The sequence below is a fragment of the Heterocephalus glaber genome, unplaced genomic scaffold (assembly GCF_053883595.1).
Source record: "Heterocephalus glaber isolate CG9 unplaced genomic scaffold, H.glaber_assembly_v1.0 deba00001795, whole genome shotgun sequence".
Taxonomy (NCBI): Eukaryota; Metazoa; Chordata; class Mammalia; order Rodentia; family Bathyergidae; genus Heterocephalus; species Heterocephalus glaber.
Genome location: NW_028258476.1, coordinates 1,949,900 through 1,965,335, shown reverse-complemented (window position 1 = coordinate 1,965,335; position 15,436 = coordinate 1,949,900). Strand labels below are relative to the sequence as shown.

The 15,436-nt window shown below is 64.1% G+C and overlaps 1 protein-coding gene across 4 annotated transcripts; it reads left to right on the top strand.

Moving 5' to 3' along the window:
• Positions 1–49: 49 nt before the first annotated feature.
• On the top strand, positions 50–15,077 carry Bcan (brevican). 4 transcript variants are annotated; one of them, XM_004871231.4, is made up of 14 exons: positions 50–2,136; positions 5,222–5,307; positions 5,489–5,863; positions 6,082–6,256; positions 6,399–6,526; positions 6,850–7,143; positions 8,483–8,704; positions 9,187–9,786; positions 12,704–12,811; positions 13,225–13,383; positions 13,576–13,658; positions 13,933–14,077; positions 14,192–14,382; positions 14,652–15,077. In XM_004871231.4, the coding sequence occupies exons 2-14, from the start codon at positions 5,223–5,225 to the stop codon at positions 14,769–14,771; spliced, it is 2,685 nt and encodes an 894-aa protein (XP_004871288.1). In that variant the 5' UTR covers positions 50–2,136; position 5,222; the 3' UTR covers positions 14,772–15,077. The 4 variants fall into 4 exon arrangements, with proteins under 4 accessions (XP_004871288.1, XP_004871289.1, XP_087059506.1 ...); XM_087203380.1 differs by having other exon boundaries at positions 1,972–2,136; positions 4,962–5,307; XM_021249350.2 differs by having other exon boundaries at positions 1,999–2,136; positions 6,865–7,143.
• Positions 15,078–15,436: the final 359 nt, after the last annotated feature.

Sequence of the window (15,436 nt, the reverse complement as noted above, 5' to 3'; positions counted from 1 at the left end):
GAGTTTGAGCCCCAGTACAAAAAAGAAAAATTCATACTCAAAGTACAGGTTAGAGCTCAGTGTACTCACCCAGCTGGAAATGTTGGGGGAAACTTGGGAGGCGCTAGTTTCTGCCTTGAGAATCCCTCAGGAAAGACTCCACTCATCCCCTTCCCAGGGCAGCGGTCCACAGGTGCCTATCGGACCTGGTGCCTGTGTGCCATATGTGGGTGCCAGCAAAGGAAGAGGACCAGGTTTTGGGGACAGCAAGCCGTGGGCCACTTCCCTTCACCCCCCCAGGCAGCCCCTGAATGGAAGATGCCAGCTTCAGGGGAAGTAAGCCGCTGCAGACAGGCTCCGGGGTTCTCTCACCGTGCCTGCCTTCCCAGCAGGAGGCTGCCCTTGGAACAGACTGTCGCCCTGGCCAAGGCTGGGCTCCCCCTCAAACCCTGAAATGTGTCCCCGCACTGCTGCTCCAGGGAAGGTGGCCTGGAAGGTCACTTTCTCTGCCTTCTGGTCACAGCCAGGCTTCCCCAAGGCAAGAACTGTGGTTACATCTGAGCCACCACTGGATTGAGTTTCAGCCACTCGCTGCCTGGCTCGGCTCGGCCTGGCTGGCCTGAAGCCCCGTGGAGCCCCGAGGAGCTGCCCTGCCTGTGTGGGGGCAGACAGGACTCAGCCATGCTGCGACTGTCCTCCCTCCGCTCTGGGATGCAAGCTCTGAGACAAGCAGAAAGGTGTTGGGGTCCCCGGCACTGCCAGGCCTGTCCCCAAGGGCCTTTTTAGCTCTTCTCTCCATCAGGTCTGGGGGTCAGCAGTCCAAGGCCTCACACACTGCCTGATCCATAGTTTGCATTCTGTTAATATTTTTTAAGGCCACCTTGGTCTGTCTCCTTTAGCTCTGCATCCCTGCCTGGGCCATTTGTCTCAAGAGATCCCACCCCACCTGTCCTGTCCTGACCCTACAGGAGAAGGTCCTACTGAAGCCTCCAGGACTTGGGACTTTTTTTCAAGCTTCTCAAAGCCTTTGGGAAGCAAGTCCACAGCCCAGTGGGGAGTGGGGTTGCCCAGCAGGGAGCAGAACAGAATCCCCAGGAGGGACTTGGGGTGCTGTCCAGAGGAAGGGCGGGTGCTTGCTCCAGGCTGCATTTGCACCTCAGGCACCCCACGATACCTGCAGTCTTTGGGGGATCCTGCTGGAGATTATGGGCATCAAAGCCTGCTGCAAGCCACCCCTGGTGCCCATGGCTGGTGTCCAGGGGAGCCAGTCCAGACATCTGGCCGTCCTGCCACTGTCCATGCCAGGGTTCTGCCTGGAGTCCCACGAGGGAGGAGGGAGAGGAGAAGAAAGGAAAAGGCCTGGGAAAGCAGAGGCCCAGCCGCCGGGGCTGGGGGTGGCGGTGTCATTGGTATTCTGGACTCGAGGAGTCTCTGTCAGCTGGGCAGCCCTCAGGGCCACCCCGGCACCAGGCTGCACATTCATTGGGCGGCCACAGCCCTGGCTCGCAGGCTCCCAGCAACCCCGGCGCTCTGTACTTCGGTGCGCAAGACAGGCTGCTCACCGAGTCCTCAGCCCGCCCCTGTAGAGCGCCTGCTTCTCTTTGCTTAACCCGTGATCCTGCGGTCTCACCTCCATCCCTCCAGCTGCAAAGTCAGCTCCTCCTCCGTGCAGAGCGGGAGCAGCACGGGGACAAAATCCAATCAGCGCGTCCTCCAGGAAGGGGGCTGCAGCCGTGTGCACCTCGGCCGAGTCTCCAGAAGGGCTCCTCGTCCGCATGGGGTTGGGGCCGTCTCGCGTCGCCGCGCCCCGTGGCCAGTGGGAAGTCCCTCCGGGTGTCTGACTTCCATCCCTCCGTCCCCGCGGCCACCCCTGGAAGGATGTCCTACTTGGCGCGCCCGGAACCAACGCAGGGACGGCCGCGGGTCCCGTGACCCCGCAGAGCCCCCCGGCGATCGGGGCCAGGGGGCGGGGCGGGGCGGGAAGAAAGGGGTTTTGTGCGGCGCCCGGCGGGACGGCGCCCTCTTCCTCTTCCGCGCCCTGGCCTGGCCGGTCCTCGCGCCCGCTCTGTCTCCGCCGCAGTCTCGGCCGCGGCCTGGAGGAGCCGCGGACCCGGAGACCTGAGCTCGGCCCGCGACCCCGCGACGCTCGCTAGGCAGGTGAGTCCGGGCCGCGGCGGGAGGGGAGGGGCGCGAGGCCCGCGGCCACCACCCGGGCCACGGGCGCACACTCGCGTGCACACTCACGCGCGCGCGCGCCGGGTGCTGGCGCACTGTGGTCTGCAGTCCACCGGGTGGGAACGCCCTCTAGTCCTCCAGGCCGGGCAGCTGCCCTTGGCGACCTCCGACCTGGCCGGGTGCGAGGCCCAGGCAGGGGGAGTGCCCGGCAGGGCTGGGACCCCAACTCTGCCACTTACTTGCTGTGTGACCTTGGGCAACTTAGTTGGCCTCGCTGAGCCTCAGCTGCCATCCTGCAATGAGGGAGAAAGACGGGCGGACGGGCGGGGAGGGTCAGTGGGGACTGGGACACCTTCACCTTCGTGCAGGCCAAGCTTCCTCCCAGGCAGTCCACACCCCTGCCCTGAGCGGCCCTGCCCGCACGGCTCTAAAGGACAGACCAGAGGCTGGCACTGGTTTTCTTTGCACTCGCATTGCCTGCATCACTTAGATTTCAGGCAGCACAGGTCGGATCAGGGGACAGTGCCCACCACAGACCCCTGAGTTATGGTGAGCCTGGCTGGGCTGCTGAGAAGCCCACAGTCCACAGTTCAGATTTTATACCAGGAGGAGCTAACAGCTCTGCCGGGAGCGTTGCACATAGCATTATTAGTTGTGCTTCCAATAAATAGCACTATTTATGGGATTGTTGCAATCATTCCTGCCAGCCCAAGGCCTCCCTGGGACTGTGGGTTCTTTTGGTCACTCTGCCATGGGCCCCGCCTCCCTGCTGAGCCTGGAGTTCAGGTCCTGCACAGCAGCCCTGGGTCGGCCATCCGGTGGGCACCGGGCATGGAGCTGGTGGGCATTGGGGTGGGCACAAGGCATGCAAGGGCACGTGTGCGCACGCGGCCTGGTCTTGACTCCGGGGTCAGGTCTGAGAGGCCCTTGAGGGAGATGAACAGGAATGACAGCATAACAAGAGGAAAGTCCCTGAAGTGCTTAAGAAGATCAAGATGAGGGCGAGGGTCCAGAGGCTGGAGAGAGGGAAGGGCGGCCGGGAAGGGTGGCCCTCTAGGGTTAAGGGAAGGCCCTGGCGGAATCAAGACAGGAAGGAGGTGGCCAGGTGTGGGGCCAGGCCAGGGTGCAGCCCCAGGTGCCCCTGCCAGCGTCTCCTCAGGGGCCCTCACTGTGCCAGCAATGGGCCCCCCAGGACCATGGGGAGAGGGGAGAGCCGCCCAGGGCTCTCCTCGGTCCCGTGACACTGCTGTCAGCGACATGAGATGTCCCCCATCCCCTTGCTGGTCACCTGCTGCCAGAGCAGAAGTGATGGGAGCTGCAGGGCACTGAGCCCTGACCCCCCTCACGTGCACGGCCAGTAGTCTCCCTGCACTGGCTGCTCATGCCAAGGGGCCCCCAGTCCAACCAGACCACGGTGCTGGCCGGGGCTCCCGCCTGGAGCTGGGCTCTCTCGGCCCCTCTCACCTGGCCTGCTCCTCCTCTCAGACCTGAGCAGCCCCGGGCACCAGCTCTCTACTCCCCCCAGGCCAAGACTTGAACCAAGCGATGCCCGGGACAGGGAGGGAAGTGGAGGGAGGCAGGGAGCCTGCCTGGGAGGACCAGGGAGAAGAGGGGTTTCCCTATCAGTTCAGGCTCAGCAACGGGGACCACGTGTGAAACAGCTGGAGGAGCAGGGGAGATGGGCGTTGAGCAGCGGCTCTGCAGTCAGTGCCCAGGGGGTGCCTGGCCTGTAGGAAGTCCTGCTTGTGGTCTAACCTTCATCCCTCCTGCTGTACCACCTGGCACCCCGTATTCTTCTTGCTCTAAAGATGAAGTTGGCACCGGCTCTGCAGCCTTCCCTCCCGAGGGCACACTGGCCTGGTGCCCCAGCGGGGTCAGCCGGATCCATTTCTCAATGTCACCCACCTCTTAGGAAAGGACGAGTGCTGTGAGGCCCCGCGCAGACTGTTCTGGGTTCTCGAACAGTCTTCTAGCAGCCAGGGCCAGGCGAGGGTGCCCTCGTCCCCGGCCCAGGGGGGTGGGGACCTGGCGGGAGGCCAGGCTGGCAGAGACACAGGCTTTGTCCCAGTGTTTCTGAGCCAGGAGATCCGGTGGGAAAGCCCGTGCCAGGCAGAAAGGGGCGGCTGGGGTGGCAGAGGAGAGGGGGAGCGAGGGAGGTGGTGGAGGGGGCGCCTGAAGTTTCCTGGGAGCCCTGGTGGGGGGAGGTGGGGCGGAGACGAAGGCCGCCTGCTGTCAGTCTAGGGTCCCTCCTGGAGGAGCCCGGGGTGGGTGCCAGGGAGGCCGGACGGCAGGCAGGCGCAGGGGCAGGAGCGGCTGGGGGAGGGAGGCTCTGGCCGGCTGCGGATGGCAGGCAGGTGGACTTCACAGTTGTCCCCGGGAGTCTGTGGGGCTTTGGTTCTAGGAGCCCCAGTGGGTGCCAAACTCTACAGATGCTTCCGTCCCTCCTGTGAAGGGCGCAGCATTTGCAGAGAACCCGTGTGCACCCTCTGTGTGCCCCCAGCCATCTCGAGCTGGTTTGGGGCGTGTTTTGTTTTGTTTGTTTCTACTGAGGGCTGAATCCAGGGCCTTTGCACTGAGCTGCATCCCCAGCCCTTTATTTATTTAGAGACAGGGTCTCACTAAATCCATAGTTGCCCAGGCTGGCCTTGAACTTGCGATCCTCCTGCCTCAGCCTCCCAGAGGGCTGGGATAATGAGCAGCCGCCACCACGATTAGCTCTCTTATAGCACCCAGCATAGTGTAAATGTGATGTAAATCAATGTTGCACCGCTCAGGGAGTAACTGAAGTCTGTGCGTGTCCGGCACAGACAGAATCTTTCTCTGCGGCTGGTGAACGGTCCAGGAGGACCCCCACACGTGGGCTCTGAGTGTAAGCCCCACCATGGGCACGGACTTGCCCGGGTCACACAGCAAGCTGACAGGATGCAGTCTCCTTTGAGACTCCTTTGACCGGGGGACAGGGGTCAGAAGGCGCTCGTGAAGGGTGTGAGCCCACGAGCGTGCTGGGAGCAAGGACATCCACGTGAGGCCAAGCCCGTCTCTCCTCCACATGCTCCGGCGCCTGCAGCATGGCCCCGCTGCTCCCGGCTCTCATGGTCGCCCTGGCCCTGACCCGGGTCCTGGAAGCTGACGTCCTGGATGGGGACAGCTCGGGTGAGCAACCCACGCAGTGTCGGGTGTCCTGGGAGTCCTTCTGTGGGCGGGGCGGTGCAGCTGCCCAGCCTGGCGGGCCGGAGGCTGAGGAGGGCGCAGGGCAGGGGAGGACGGGGGCTGGAGGACCTGGGGCGGGCCGGGGGCGGGGCGGGCAGAGCGAGCGCAGCCCTCTCTCCCGCAGAGGACCGCGCGTTCCGCGTGCGCATCCCCGGGGCCCGCGCCGCGCCGCTGCAGGGCGTGCTGGGCGGCTCCCTCACCATCCCGTGCCAGGTGCACACGCTGCGGCCGCGGGGCCGGGCGGCGCCGGGCTCGCCGCGGGTCAAGTGGAGTTTTCTGGCCGGCGGCCGCGAGGCGGAGGTGCTGGTGGCGCGGGGGCTGCGCGTCAAGGTGAGCGAGGCCTACCGGTTCCGCGTGGCGCTGCCCGCCTACCCCGCGTCGTTCACCGACGTCTCCCTGCTGCTGAGCGAGCTGAGGCCCAACGACTCGGGCGTCTACCGCTGCGAGGTCCAGCACGGCATCGACGACGGCAGCGACGCGGTGGAGGTCAAGGTCAAGGGTGGGTGGCGACAGAGGCTCCTGTCCTGGGGAGCCCGCGGTCCAGGGGGAGCAGAGAACGAGTGAGGAGTGTGCACCTGTAATTCCAGCTACTCCGGGGGCTGAGAGCTCGGTCACAGTCACACTTCACCCGTCAGTACAGAGGCTCGGTACAGAGGCGGTCGGGAGGGCAGGCAGGGCCAGGCGCGGGGGACCGGCTCAGCAGCCCTCTGCCCGCAGGCGTTGTCTTCCTCTACCGCGAGGGCTCTGCCCGCTACGCTTTCTCCTTCGCCGGGGCCCGGGAAGCCTGCGCTCGCATAGGTGCCCGCATCGCCACGCCCGAGCAGCTCTACGCCGCCTACCTCGGGGGCTACGAGCAGTGCGACGCCGGCTGGCTGTCCGACCAGACTGTGAGGTGGGTTGGGGCCTTGGGCGCGGGTTCTGGCTGTCTCGGAAGTAGCCCCGTCCTCCGGTCAGGGTCAGCGGGGGCTCCCGTCTCGGGAGGAGGGGCCATGGGGGGCGAGGCCCCAGCGCTGGAACTGAGCCTGTGCCCCCAGGTATCCCATCCAGACCCCGAGAGAGGCCTGTTACGGAGACATGGACGGCTTCCCCGGGGTCCGGAACTACGGCGTGGTGGACCCAGGCGACCTCTACGACGTGTACTGCTACGCCGAGGACCTCCATGGTGATTGGGGCTCCAGCCTCGGTGGTCTTCCTGGGCCTCCCTGGACCTCACTGTCCCTCGTGCGCTTAGGGGACGGGGGGGGGCGACCATTAGAGTCCCTTCCAATCACGGTCATAGGGGCCAGTTCCTGACCAGAGCCTCAGGGCAGAGGCAGGATGCGGCTCTGCGGAATGAGCTCCAGTATTCATCCCGAGGTTCTGTCTAGACCGTGGTCCTACACAGCGGGGTCACTGCCCGGTGTCACAGACCAGCAGCCCGGGGCCGGGGAGGAAGGGCCGCCGACCGCCTGGGAGCCCGGCCGCAGCTTCCTCCTCCCCACCCAGGGGAGCTGTTCCTAGGCGCCCCTCCAGACAAGCTGACGTGGGAGGAGGCCCGGGCATACTGCCGGGAGCGCGGCGCAGAGATCGCCACCACGGGCCAGCTGTACGCGGCCTGGGATGGGGGCCTGGACCGCTGCAGCCCTGGTTGGCTGGCCGACGGCAGCGTGCGCTACCCCATCGTCACCCCCAGCCAGCGCTGCGGCGGGGGCCTGCCTGGCGTCAAGACGCTCTTCCTCTTCCCCAACCAGACCGGCTTCCCCAACAAGCACAGCCGCTTCCACGTCTACTGCTTCCGAGGTGAGGCCCTCCCTGCAGAGCTGCGGATCCCAGCCTGCCCAGGTGCTGGGTTCCCTGCCATCTGCCTGAAGGTGGTGCCCTGCTTGTCACCAGGGTCCTAACTCTGGGGGTGACCCCGGCTTGATCTCACTCAACAGTGTGGGCTAGGAGAGTGGTCACTTCTCTGCATGACCATGCCTGCCTGCCCAGTACGCCACGCCTGCGTCTTCACTGGGCTGTTGAGGAACTGCCCATTCCCATCAGCTTATTGGCAGAGCAAAGATGACTGACATTCTCGGGATCCAATGAGTGACCTGCTCATCTTCTAGTTAACCAAATGCATTCAGGAGGGTTTCTGGAACCTAAGTCAGCTCTTTAACCACCACGTGCTGATGGACAGACATAGCTGCCCCACAGGGAGCAGGACCTCAAGGACAGCTGGGTACAGCCTGTGAGCCAAGCGCTTTCTCCTGGAAGAAGTGGAAGGGGAGGGGGAGCATGACGGGGGTGGTGAAGGATGGGAAGCGAAGCCGGGGCCAGCAGGTCTGGTAGGGAGCCAGGCTGGCTGGACCAGGTGGCAGGGCAGAGACATGCTGTCCTGTCTCGCCTGGCTGAGCACCGACTGCTGTCGGGGCTTTCCTCAGCCCAGTTCCACCTTCGGCTCCCGGGCTTGCTGTGGAGGACAGGATAACCCAGCCTCGCTTGGTATTGGAAAGAGCAGATCCCCAAGGAGGTGGCCCCTTCTTTTGCCCGCCCTGGGACCTGCAGGCGGTGACTGCCGGAAGTTCCTCCTGCATTTGCACAGGTCTCCTGTGGGGTAGCGCTGTCCCCTTCTCTGCCAAGAGGCTCAGGCGGCCCCGTGACCCAAGCCCAGGACTCCAGGCACGGAGGCCGCTCTACCCGTCCTTCAGCTTCTGTCCTCCCCTCGAGGGAACAGCTCTCGCTGAGCCTTCCCTGACCCGCCTGGCAGAACTTCCCATCACACTGTCTCCTAACTCTGTTGAATTGTTCTTTACATCGTATCATTGTAAAAATATGCTTATTTGCTTAATATCTCTATCGGGAACATAAATTTCCTTGAAGACAGGAAGTTTGCTATTTTATTCTGCACTGCATCCTCAGTGCCCAAGAGAATGGTTGGCAGGACAATAATAGGCCTTCTTCGGTCAACATTTGAGGAAGGGGTGTCAAAGTTCTGGGGTGCTCCCTGGGTCCCACTGGTGCTCTGTAGGGAAGCAGAGAGGGAACTGAGAGAATTCCAGGGAGTCCAGCAGGCCAGCCCAGAGCCCTCCCATGCACACCATGGCCCAGGGGGCCACCAACCCAATCAGCCTCCCCCGGCATTCCCCTCCTGCCGCAGACTCTGCCCACCCCTCTGCCATCCCTGGGGCCTCCAACCCAGCCTCTGATGGGCTAGAAGCCATCATCACAGTGACAGAGACCCTGGAGGAGCTGCAGCTGCCTCCAGAAGCGATGGAGAGTGAGTCTCGGGGAGCCATCTACTCCATCCCCGTCATGGAAGACGGGGCAGGTGGAAGCTCCACTCCCGAGGATCCAGCAGAGGCCCCCAGGACCCTCCTAGGTAACTCAGACCCTTCCCCTGGGCAGCCGCTGGAGGGAAGTGGGTGCTGGCTTGGGGCCAGCATGATTCTGTCCCGTCTGTCCTGGGAGCTCAGTGGCGCCGGGCATCTCTCCTGGCCCTGCCCCAGTTTGCTCTTCTAATAAAGTGCACCCCAACTCTCTGGGGCTGTCGATGCTTGCACAAGAGGCTGCCCCCCGCAAAGAGAGTCGTCCCTTCCCCCGTCCTTCTCTGCCTCCCAACCCAAACTAGACTAGAGACAGACCAGGAGAGGGAACAGCAGCCACCTTGCTTCCCAAGCTAAAGGCCACTCTCAGCGCTGTTGCCTACACAGTGCCCTTCGGTCGCGGTCTTCCCAGTGTGGGGGACCCTGCTCCTCCCTCGCGCGGGCTCTCCGCTTTCCCTGAGCTTCCTCACGGGCTGGCCTTTCCTCCTGACCTCTGGGGGTGCTGTCCCTGGTGCTGAACCATGTGTGCTTTGCCCAGAATTCGAAATCGCATCTATTGTACCACCCACGGGGTCCTCAGAGGACGAAGGCGAGGCATTGGAGGAAGAAGAAGGGTACGAGGATGAAGAGGAGGCAGAGGAGGAGGCAGAGCAGGAGGAGGACGTGTGGGCGTGGCCTGGCGAACTCAGCAGCCCTGTCCCCTCAGAAGCATCAGTGGACTTGCTGTCCCAGGCACCCTGGGTCCTGCAGCCCGGCACACTGCCACCTCCCGAGGGACAGCCAGGAGCTCCCCGACCTCCGGGGGTCCGCCGACCACCTACTGAGGCTCTGCCCACTCCCGCGGAGGGGAGCCCAGCACCCTCACCGCCTTCCACTCCAGTTGGGGGGAGAGCGGTGGGGGAGGAGACTGGGGGTCCCGAGCTCTCTGGGGTCCCCCAGGGAGACAGCGAGGAGGCAGGGAGCTCCGAGGATGCGCCCTCCCTGCCTTCTGCCGCGCCGGGCCTTGGTGCTGGGGAGCTGGAGGCCCCCTCAGAGGAGAACTCCGGAAGAGCTGTCCCTGCGGGGACCTCAGCGCGGGCCCCCGTGCTGCCCACTGACGGCGCCGGCCAAGGCAGTGTGCCCGTGGCCCCCTCCTCAGGTAACTCTGCGCAGGGCTCAGTCTTCCTGTCCGCGCTCCTCCCCTTTCTCCCCGTGCAGCTCTGGGCTGCCTGACCCCTGACCCTTCGCCCCCGTCCCCCATCCCCGACACCGCCTGTCCTCTGCCCGCTCTCAGCCTCCAGCCCCACCCGGGCTTCCAGCCGGTTCTGTCCCTCACTCTGCGCTCCAGCCCCCGACAGAGGTCCTCATGCCTCTCGGGCGGCCTCGGCCTGCTGCCTGGGCCCCCCCCGCCCCGTGTGCTGTCCCCTCCCCCCCTCCCCCAGTCTGTCTCAGGGAAGCTGGGAGTCCGTCCCCACCCTTGACCCCTGGGGTCCAGGAGAGCCCTTGCCCCACACAGCCTTAAGCCACTACTTCTGTGAAGTATTTTTTTGACTGTTTCATGGAAAACAAGCCTTGGAAATAAATGTCTATTAAACCGCTTTGTAACCACACTGCCACGTCTGCCTGTATCTCCGCTGTCTGCTCTCTCGTTCTGTTCCTTCATCTCTGGCAGCTCTCTTTGGCTCCTCATCTCCCCTCTCTGTTCCTGTCTTCTGTTCCCTCTTCAGCCTGCCCCAGTCCTAGCCTAGCCGTCTAACTGCCCTTGCTGCCTCCTGCCTCTCCCCAGTCCTGTCCACGCCCCCCGCGGGCGGTCCCCCCAGGCTGCCTGCAGCAGGGGGTTCCCCAGGAGTGGGGTCCTCACCCCGACACCCGGAGCTGGGAGGGCGGTCCTCATGCGTGATTTCTGACCATCTTGATGGGTTCTGGACAGAGTGGTAACTCAGAAAGTCCCTCAGCACAATCACTTCCCTGGCTGCTCATCCCAGCAGGGAACAGGGCCTAACTCCCCCCGCTGTCCACAGCTGCCCACTCACCCCTGCAGTGAGGACCCCCCACACCTGAAGGATCTGCCTAATGCTGGGCAAGATGTGAATGAGGGGGTGAAAGAGGGTGTGTGCAGGAGGGCGAGCCCTGCCTGCTCCTGAAGGCCCGATTCCAGGGGAGTTTCCTGGGGAAGGCCAGGATCCTCCCAGCCCAGCCCGGCACCCCAAGATGGTCCAGGGTGGGCTGGGGCCCATACTGCACACCATGGCTTGGCTCCCACCAAGCTGGCCTTAGATTTCAGCGCAGCAAGGGGTGAGGAAGGGATCTCATCAGCTCTGGAGGGCTCTGCAGGGTCTTAGTAACTGCCCTGGAGGGGGAGCCAAGGGTCCCCTGGCGGCTGCCCCACCCGGAAGAAGGATAAGCCCAGAAGAGGAAGGGAGGAAGACAAGATGGCCCCCTGAGCAGTGTCCCTTCACCCTGCTCTGCCCGCCGGGGTCTGGCCCTGCCACCCATGGCCTGGGCTGGGGGACCGAGGAGCTTGAGAGCCTCTTCCCCAGGCCTGGAGGGCTGGACAGGAAGCAGAGCAGCGACGAGAGGAGCAGGGGAACACAAAGTGGGACCAACAGTTCAGGACCTGGGCCGCTGCTGGCCTAGGTCTTGGTTGGTTAAATGAAACAGCTCTACCAGCTGGGAAGAAACCTGGCCAGAGGGGGAAGACGATGGGAGTGGTGCTGGAAAAGCGAATTCACTTTACTCAAATGGCGAGGTCACCCAGGAGAAATTCTCTGGATCAACTCCAGCTTCTCCTCCCCGCCTCTGCTCGGATCCCGCCAGGCAGTGGGACCTGTGGCCAGGCTAGCGTAGAGCCTTGTGGACCTTGGCCTCAGCTCCAGGGAGAGATGGTGAGGTCCAAAGGTTCCTGCCTGGGGCTGGGGATTTAGCTCAGTGGTTCCACTGCCTGGTTTGAGGTCCTCAGTTCAATCCCCAGTACCAAAAAGAAACAACCAAACAACAACAAAACAAAGGGTCCTGCCTGGGGGTGATTCCCCCCATCGGGGCCCTGACTTGCACTGTGGTGTGGAGCTGACTCCCCAGCTTCTCTGGATCAGAGAGGAGGTGGACTGCTCCTCCAGCACCCAGGCAGGAACCCAGAGGAGCCACCTCCCACCCCAGGGTGCAGAGACCCACAGGAGGCAGGTGGCTGCTCCAGTTGACCAGATGGGGACGGAGGACAGACTGCAGGCTGCGGCAGGGCAGGGTTATTCTCGGGATGGCCTGGAGGAGACCAGGGAACCTGCCACAGGCCCCGAGCCACGTGTCTGTGAGCTACCAAGGGAGGCAAGCCAGGCATGGTAGCGTGCACCCCCTAATCCCAGCTGCTCAGGAGGCTGAGGAAAGAGGACCACAGGTCCAGGGCCGGCCTGGTGAGAGCTTGTCTCTGAATTTTTGAAAGGGTTCAGATGCGGCTCAGTGGCAGACACTTGGTTAGCATACACAATGGCCTGGGTTCAGTCCCCAGTGGGGCTGAGTGTGTGGCCAGCCAGCATTGCGGGACAGTGGCATGGGAGAGGGGACAGGGCCCCAGGCAGAGCAAGGAGCTGGGTCTCTGCTCACTTCCATGCTGGCTGACTCTGCCCGTGGACAGAGGGAGAGTGGTCAGAGCTCACCTGGACCATGCGTCAGGTACCAGGAGCAGGCAAGGGGCCCCAGCTGCACCCACCATTGCTACAGAAACTCCTCCCTCCTCCAGCGCCCCCTGCCCACCCAGGCTGTAGGGGACTGAACTGGAACAAGGCAGAAAGTCAGGGAGTGGGACTGCACTTCAGCCCACCCGGTGCACACCGAGCAGCCAGAGGGGAGCTGGGTCTCATCAGACACCCAATCTGTCAGCGCACCCGCTCCGCTCCTGTTGGACGGGCCCACTGTGGCCCTGACAGTGACCCGCACGGGCTGAGCAGTGATGAGTGGAGAGGGGAGAGACCAGAGCTGGGCCCGTGGCAGGCTCTCAGGAGGACGAGTCAGGCCTGGTCCCCCTGGGCCTCTGGGGGCGTGGAGCCAGGGCTCAGCTCTCCCCTCACGTCTCTCCTCCCTAGGCGACTGCGTCCCCAGCCCCTGCCACAATGGTGGGACGTGCATGGAGGAGGGAGAGGGACTCCGCTGCCTGTGCTTGCCCGGCTATGGGGGGCACCTGTGCGACGTTGGTGAGTTTGCTAGCTGACTTGGGGTCTGAAGCCCGCACCCCAATATAGCTCTAGGTGGGAGGTAGGGACACCGATCTGCCGTGAATGAATCCCTGGCTTAGGCGAGTTTCACAACTTCGCTGAGCCCCGTCCCCCACGTCCTGTCTGGCGTGGAGCCGGAGGCCTTAGCGCCGGCCTGGGCACCAGGAGGCAGGTGATGCGTGGTCGTCCCCCTGCCAAAGGAGGGCGGAGCTCTTCTCACGGGGATGGGGGGCTGCAGAGACCCAGACTGGACCCCCACCCACCCTGTCCCTGGTGCTCGGAGGCACCCAGTGCTGAGACCCCCAGCTCCCCGATCCTGCGACCTGCGGGGTGGGAGGAAGCCGGTGCCCCCGAGGCCCCTCCGGCCTGAGGTGCTGCCCTGCTGTGCCCAGGCCTCCGCTCCTGCAGCCCGGGCTGGGACGCCTTCCAGGGCGCCTGCTACCGGCACTTCGCTGTGCGCCGCAGCTGGGAGGACGCAGAAAGCCAGTGCCGGCGGCTGGGCGCGCACTTGGCCAGCGTGCGCACGCCCGAGGAGCAGGCCTTCCTCAGCGGTGCGCCGCCCTCCCGGGCTCCCCTCTCCCGCCCGCGCCTGGCCTGGAGGGCGGGGGCCGGCGGCAGGGACCGCGTGCCCTGCGCGCGAGGCCGGGCTGCAGCCCGCGGGATTCGGGAGTCGGGTTGGGGGCGGGCGCCCCCTACTGGCAGCGGGGCTCACTGCGCGCTGCGTCCCCCTCGCGGTTCCCCAGGTCGCTACCGCGAGTACCAGTGGATCGGGCTCAACGACAGGACCCTGGAAGGCGACTTCCTGTGGTCAGATGGCGTCCCTGTGGTGAGGGGACCTCGCCCCTCTCCCCGGCCTCCCCTTCCCAGGAGGCCTCGTCCCTTTCCTCTTGGGGCCTCTACGGCCTCCCTGCCCTTCTGTCTTCTCAGCTCCCGCTCTCCCTCCCCCAAGCCCCAGCCCTCTGACCTCCTCTTCCTGAGTGTCATCCCCAACCCCAGGCCCCCAGCCTCCCCCTCCGGGTCCCTCCTAGCCCTCCCCAGGTCCCCTGAGCCCATCCCCCAGGGCTACAGTTTTGGGGTCCTCACTGCCTCCATCTCCCCAGCTCTATGAGAACTGGAACCCTGGGCAGCCCGACAGCTACTTCCTGTCTGGAGAGAACTGCGTGGTCATGGTGTGGCACAACCAGGGACAGTGGAGTGACGTGCCCTGCAACTACCACCTGTCCTACACCTGCAAGATGGGGCTGGGTGAGGCAGCGGGAGGGGCCACAGTTGAGGCCTCGGGATCCCCTGATCTCCATCCAGATTCTGGAGCCGTGCTGGCAAGGCCAGACTCCTAGTCCCCGACTGTGTCCCCTGCAGTGTCCTGTGGGCCCCCGCCAGAGCTGCCGTTGGCTCAAGTGTTTGGCAGCCCACGGCCGCGCTACGAGGTGGACACCGTGCTTCGCTACCGGTGCCTCGAGGGCCTGGTCCAGCGCAACCTGCCCCTGATCCGCTGCCAGGAGGATGGCAGCTGGGAGTCCCCTCGGATTGCCTGTGTGCCCCGAAGGCCCGTGAGTGCCAGGAGGAGGCTTTGCTGGCCACTGGCAGTGCGGTCCTGGAGTGGTCGCTGCTCTCTAGGGGCAGGAGGAGGAGGTGGGTGGGCGCAGGGGAGTCGCTCCAGGCTGGTGTCTGGGAACTCAGGCCACCCCGGCTCTGAGGAGCTGAGTCAGGGTCAGCGGCTGGATGAAGTCGGGAGTCAGGGAGCGAGGGCACCAAAGGGCAGGCTCTGAGAGACGCGGAGGAGGAGTCAGCGAAGAAGGTGTGTGTGTGTCTTCTGCAGGCCCGTGATCCACACCCAGCGAAGGGCCCAGGACGCCTGGGAAGGCTATGGGGCCGCCGGAAGGTGCTGCTGACCCCTCCTTCTAGCCCTGCTCCTGGCCCCGAGGGAGCAAGGCCTTGAACACTGCTGTCTGGGCACTGCCCTCTACCCCCATCCCTCGAACCCTGTACCCTGTGAACCACAGGAAGTGACAGCCTGAGAGGCAGAGCGTGCCCGACAGGGCTTCGGGGAAATCCCGGGCCCTCTCTCCCCTACGGGTGAGCCCTTCAGGACCTCACCCACCCTCTGCCCGCCAGCCATCCTGCCCACTCAGCTTCCCTAGGGGGCACTGTGCCCACTCATTCCTGGTATTCACAGGGCCAGGGCTTTCGGGATGGAGTACCAGTAACACCAGCAGGCAATAAAGGTGTGCTTAAGCCCAAACAAGAGTTATTTGAGCGTGCATGTGTGTGTGTGTGTGTGTGTGTGTGTGTGTGTGTAAGAAATACCTGTAGCTGGAATCTTGTAATCTCAGCATTCTGGGAGGCTGAGGCAGGAGGATCACCCGTTTGAGGCCAGGCTGGGGCAACTTAGCAAGACTCTTGTCTCAGAATAAAAGAGCTGGGCATGCAGTTCACTGTGAAGGTCCTGGGTTCAATCTCCAGTACCAAGGAGCAGGGAGAACCAAGGCAGGGAAATGGGAGACAAGCTCGGATGGGCAGGGCCTTAGGATAAACACAGCTTCTGTGGCTGTGTTTAAAGCTTCTAAAGACTGGAGATGCCTCTGAGATGTCGGGATAAACAGT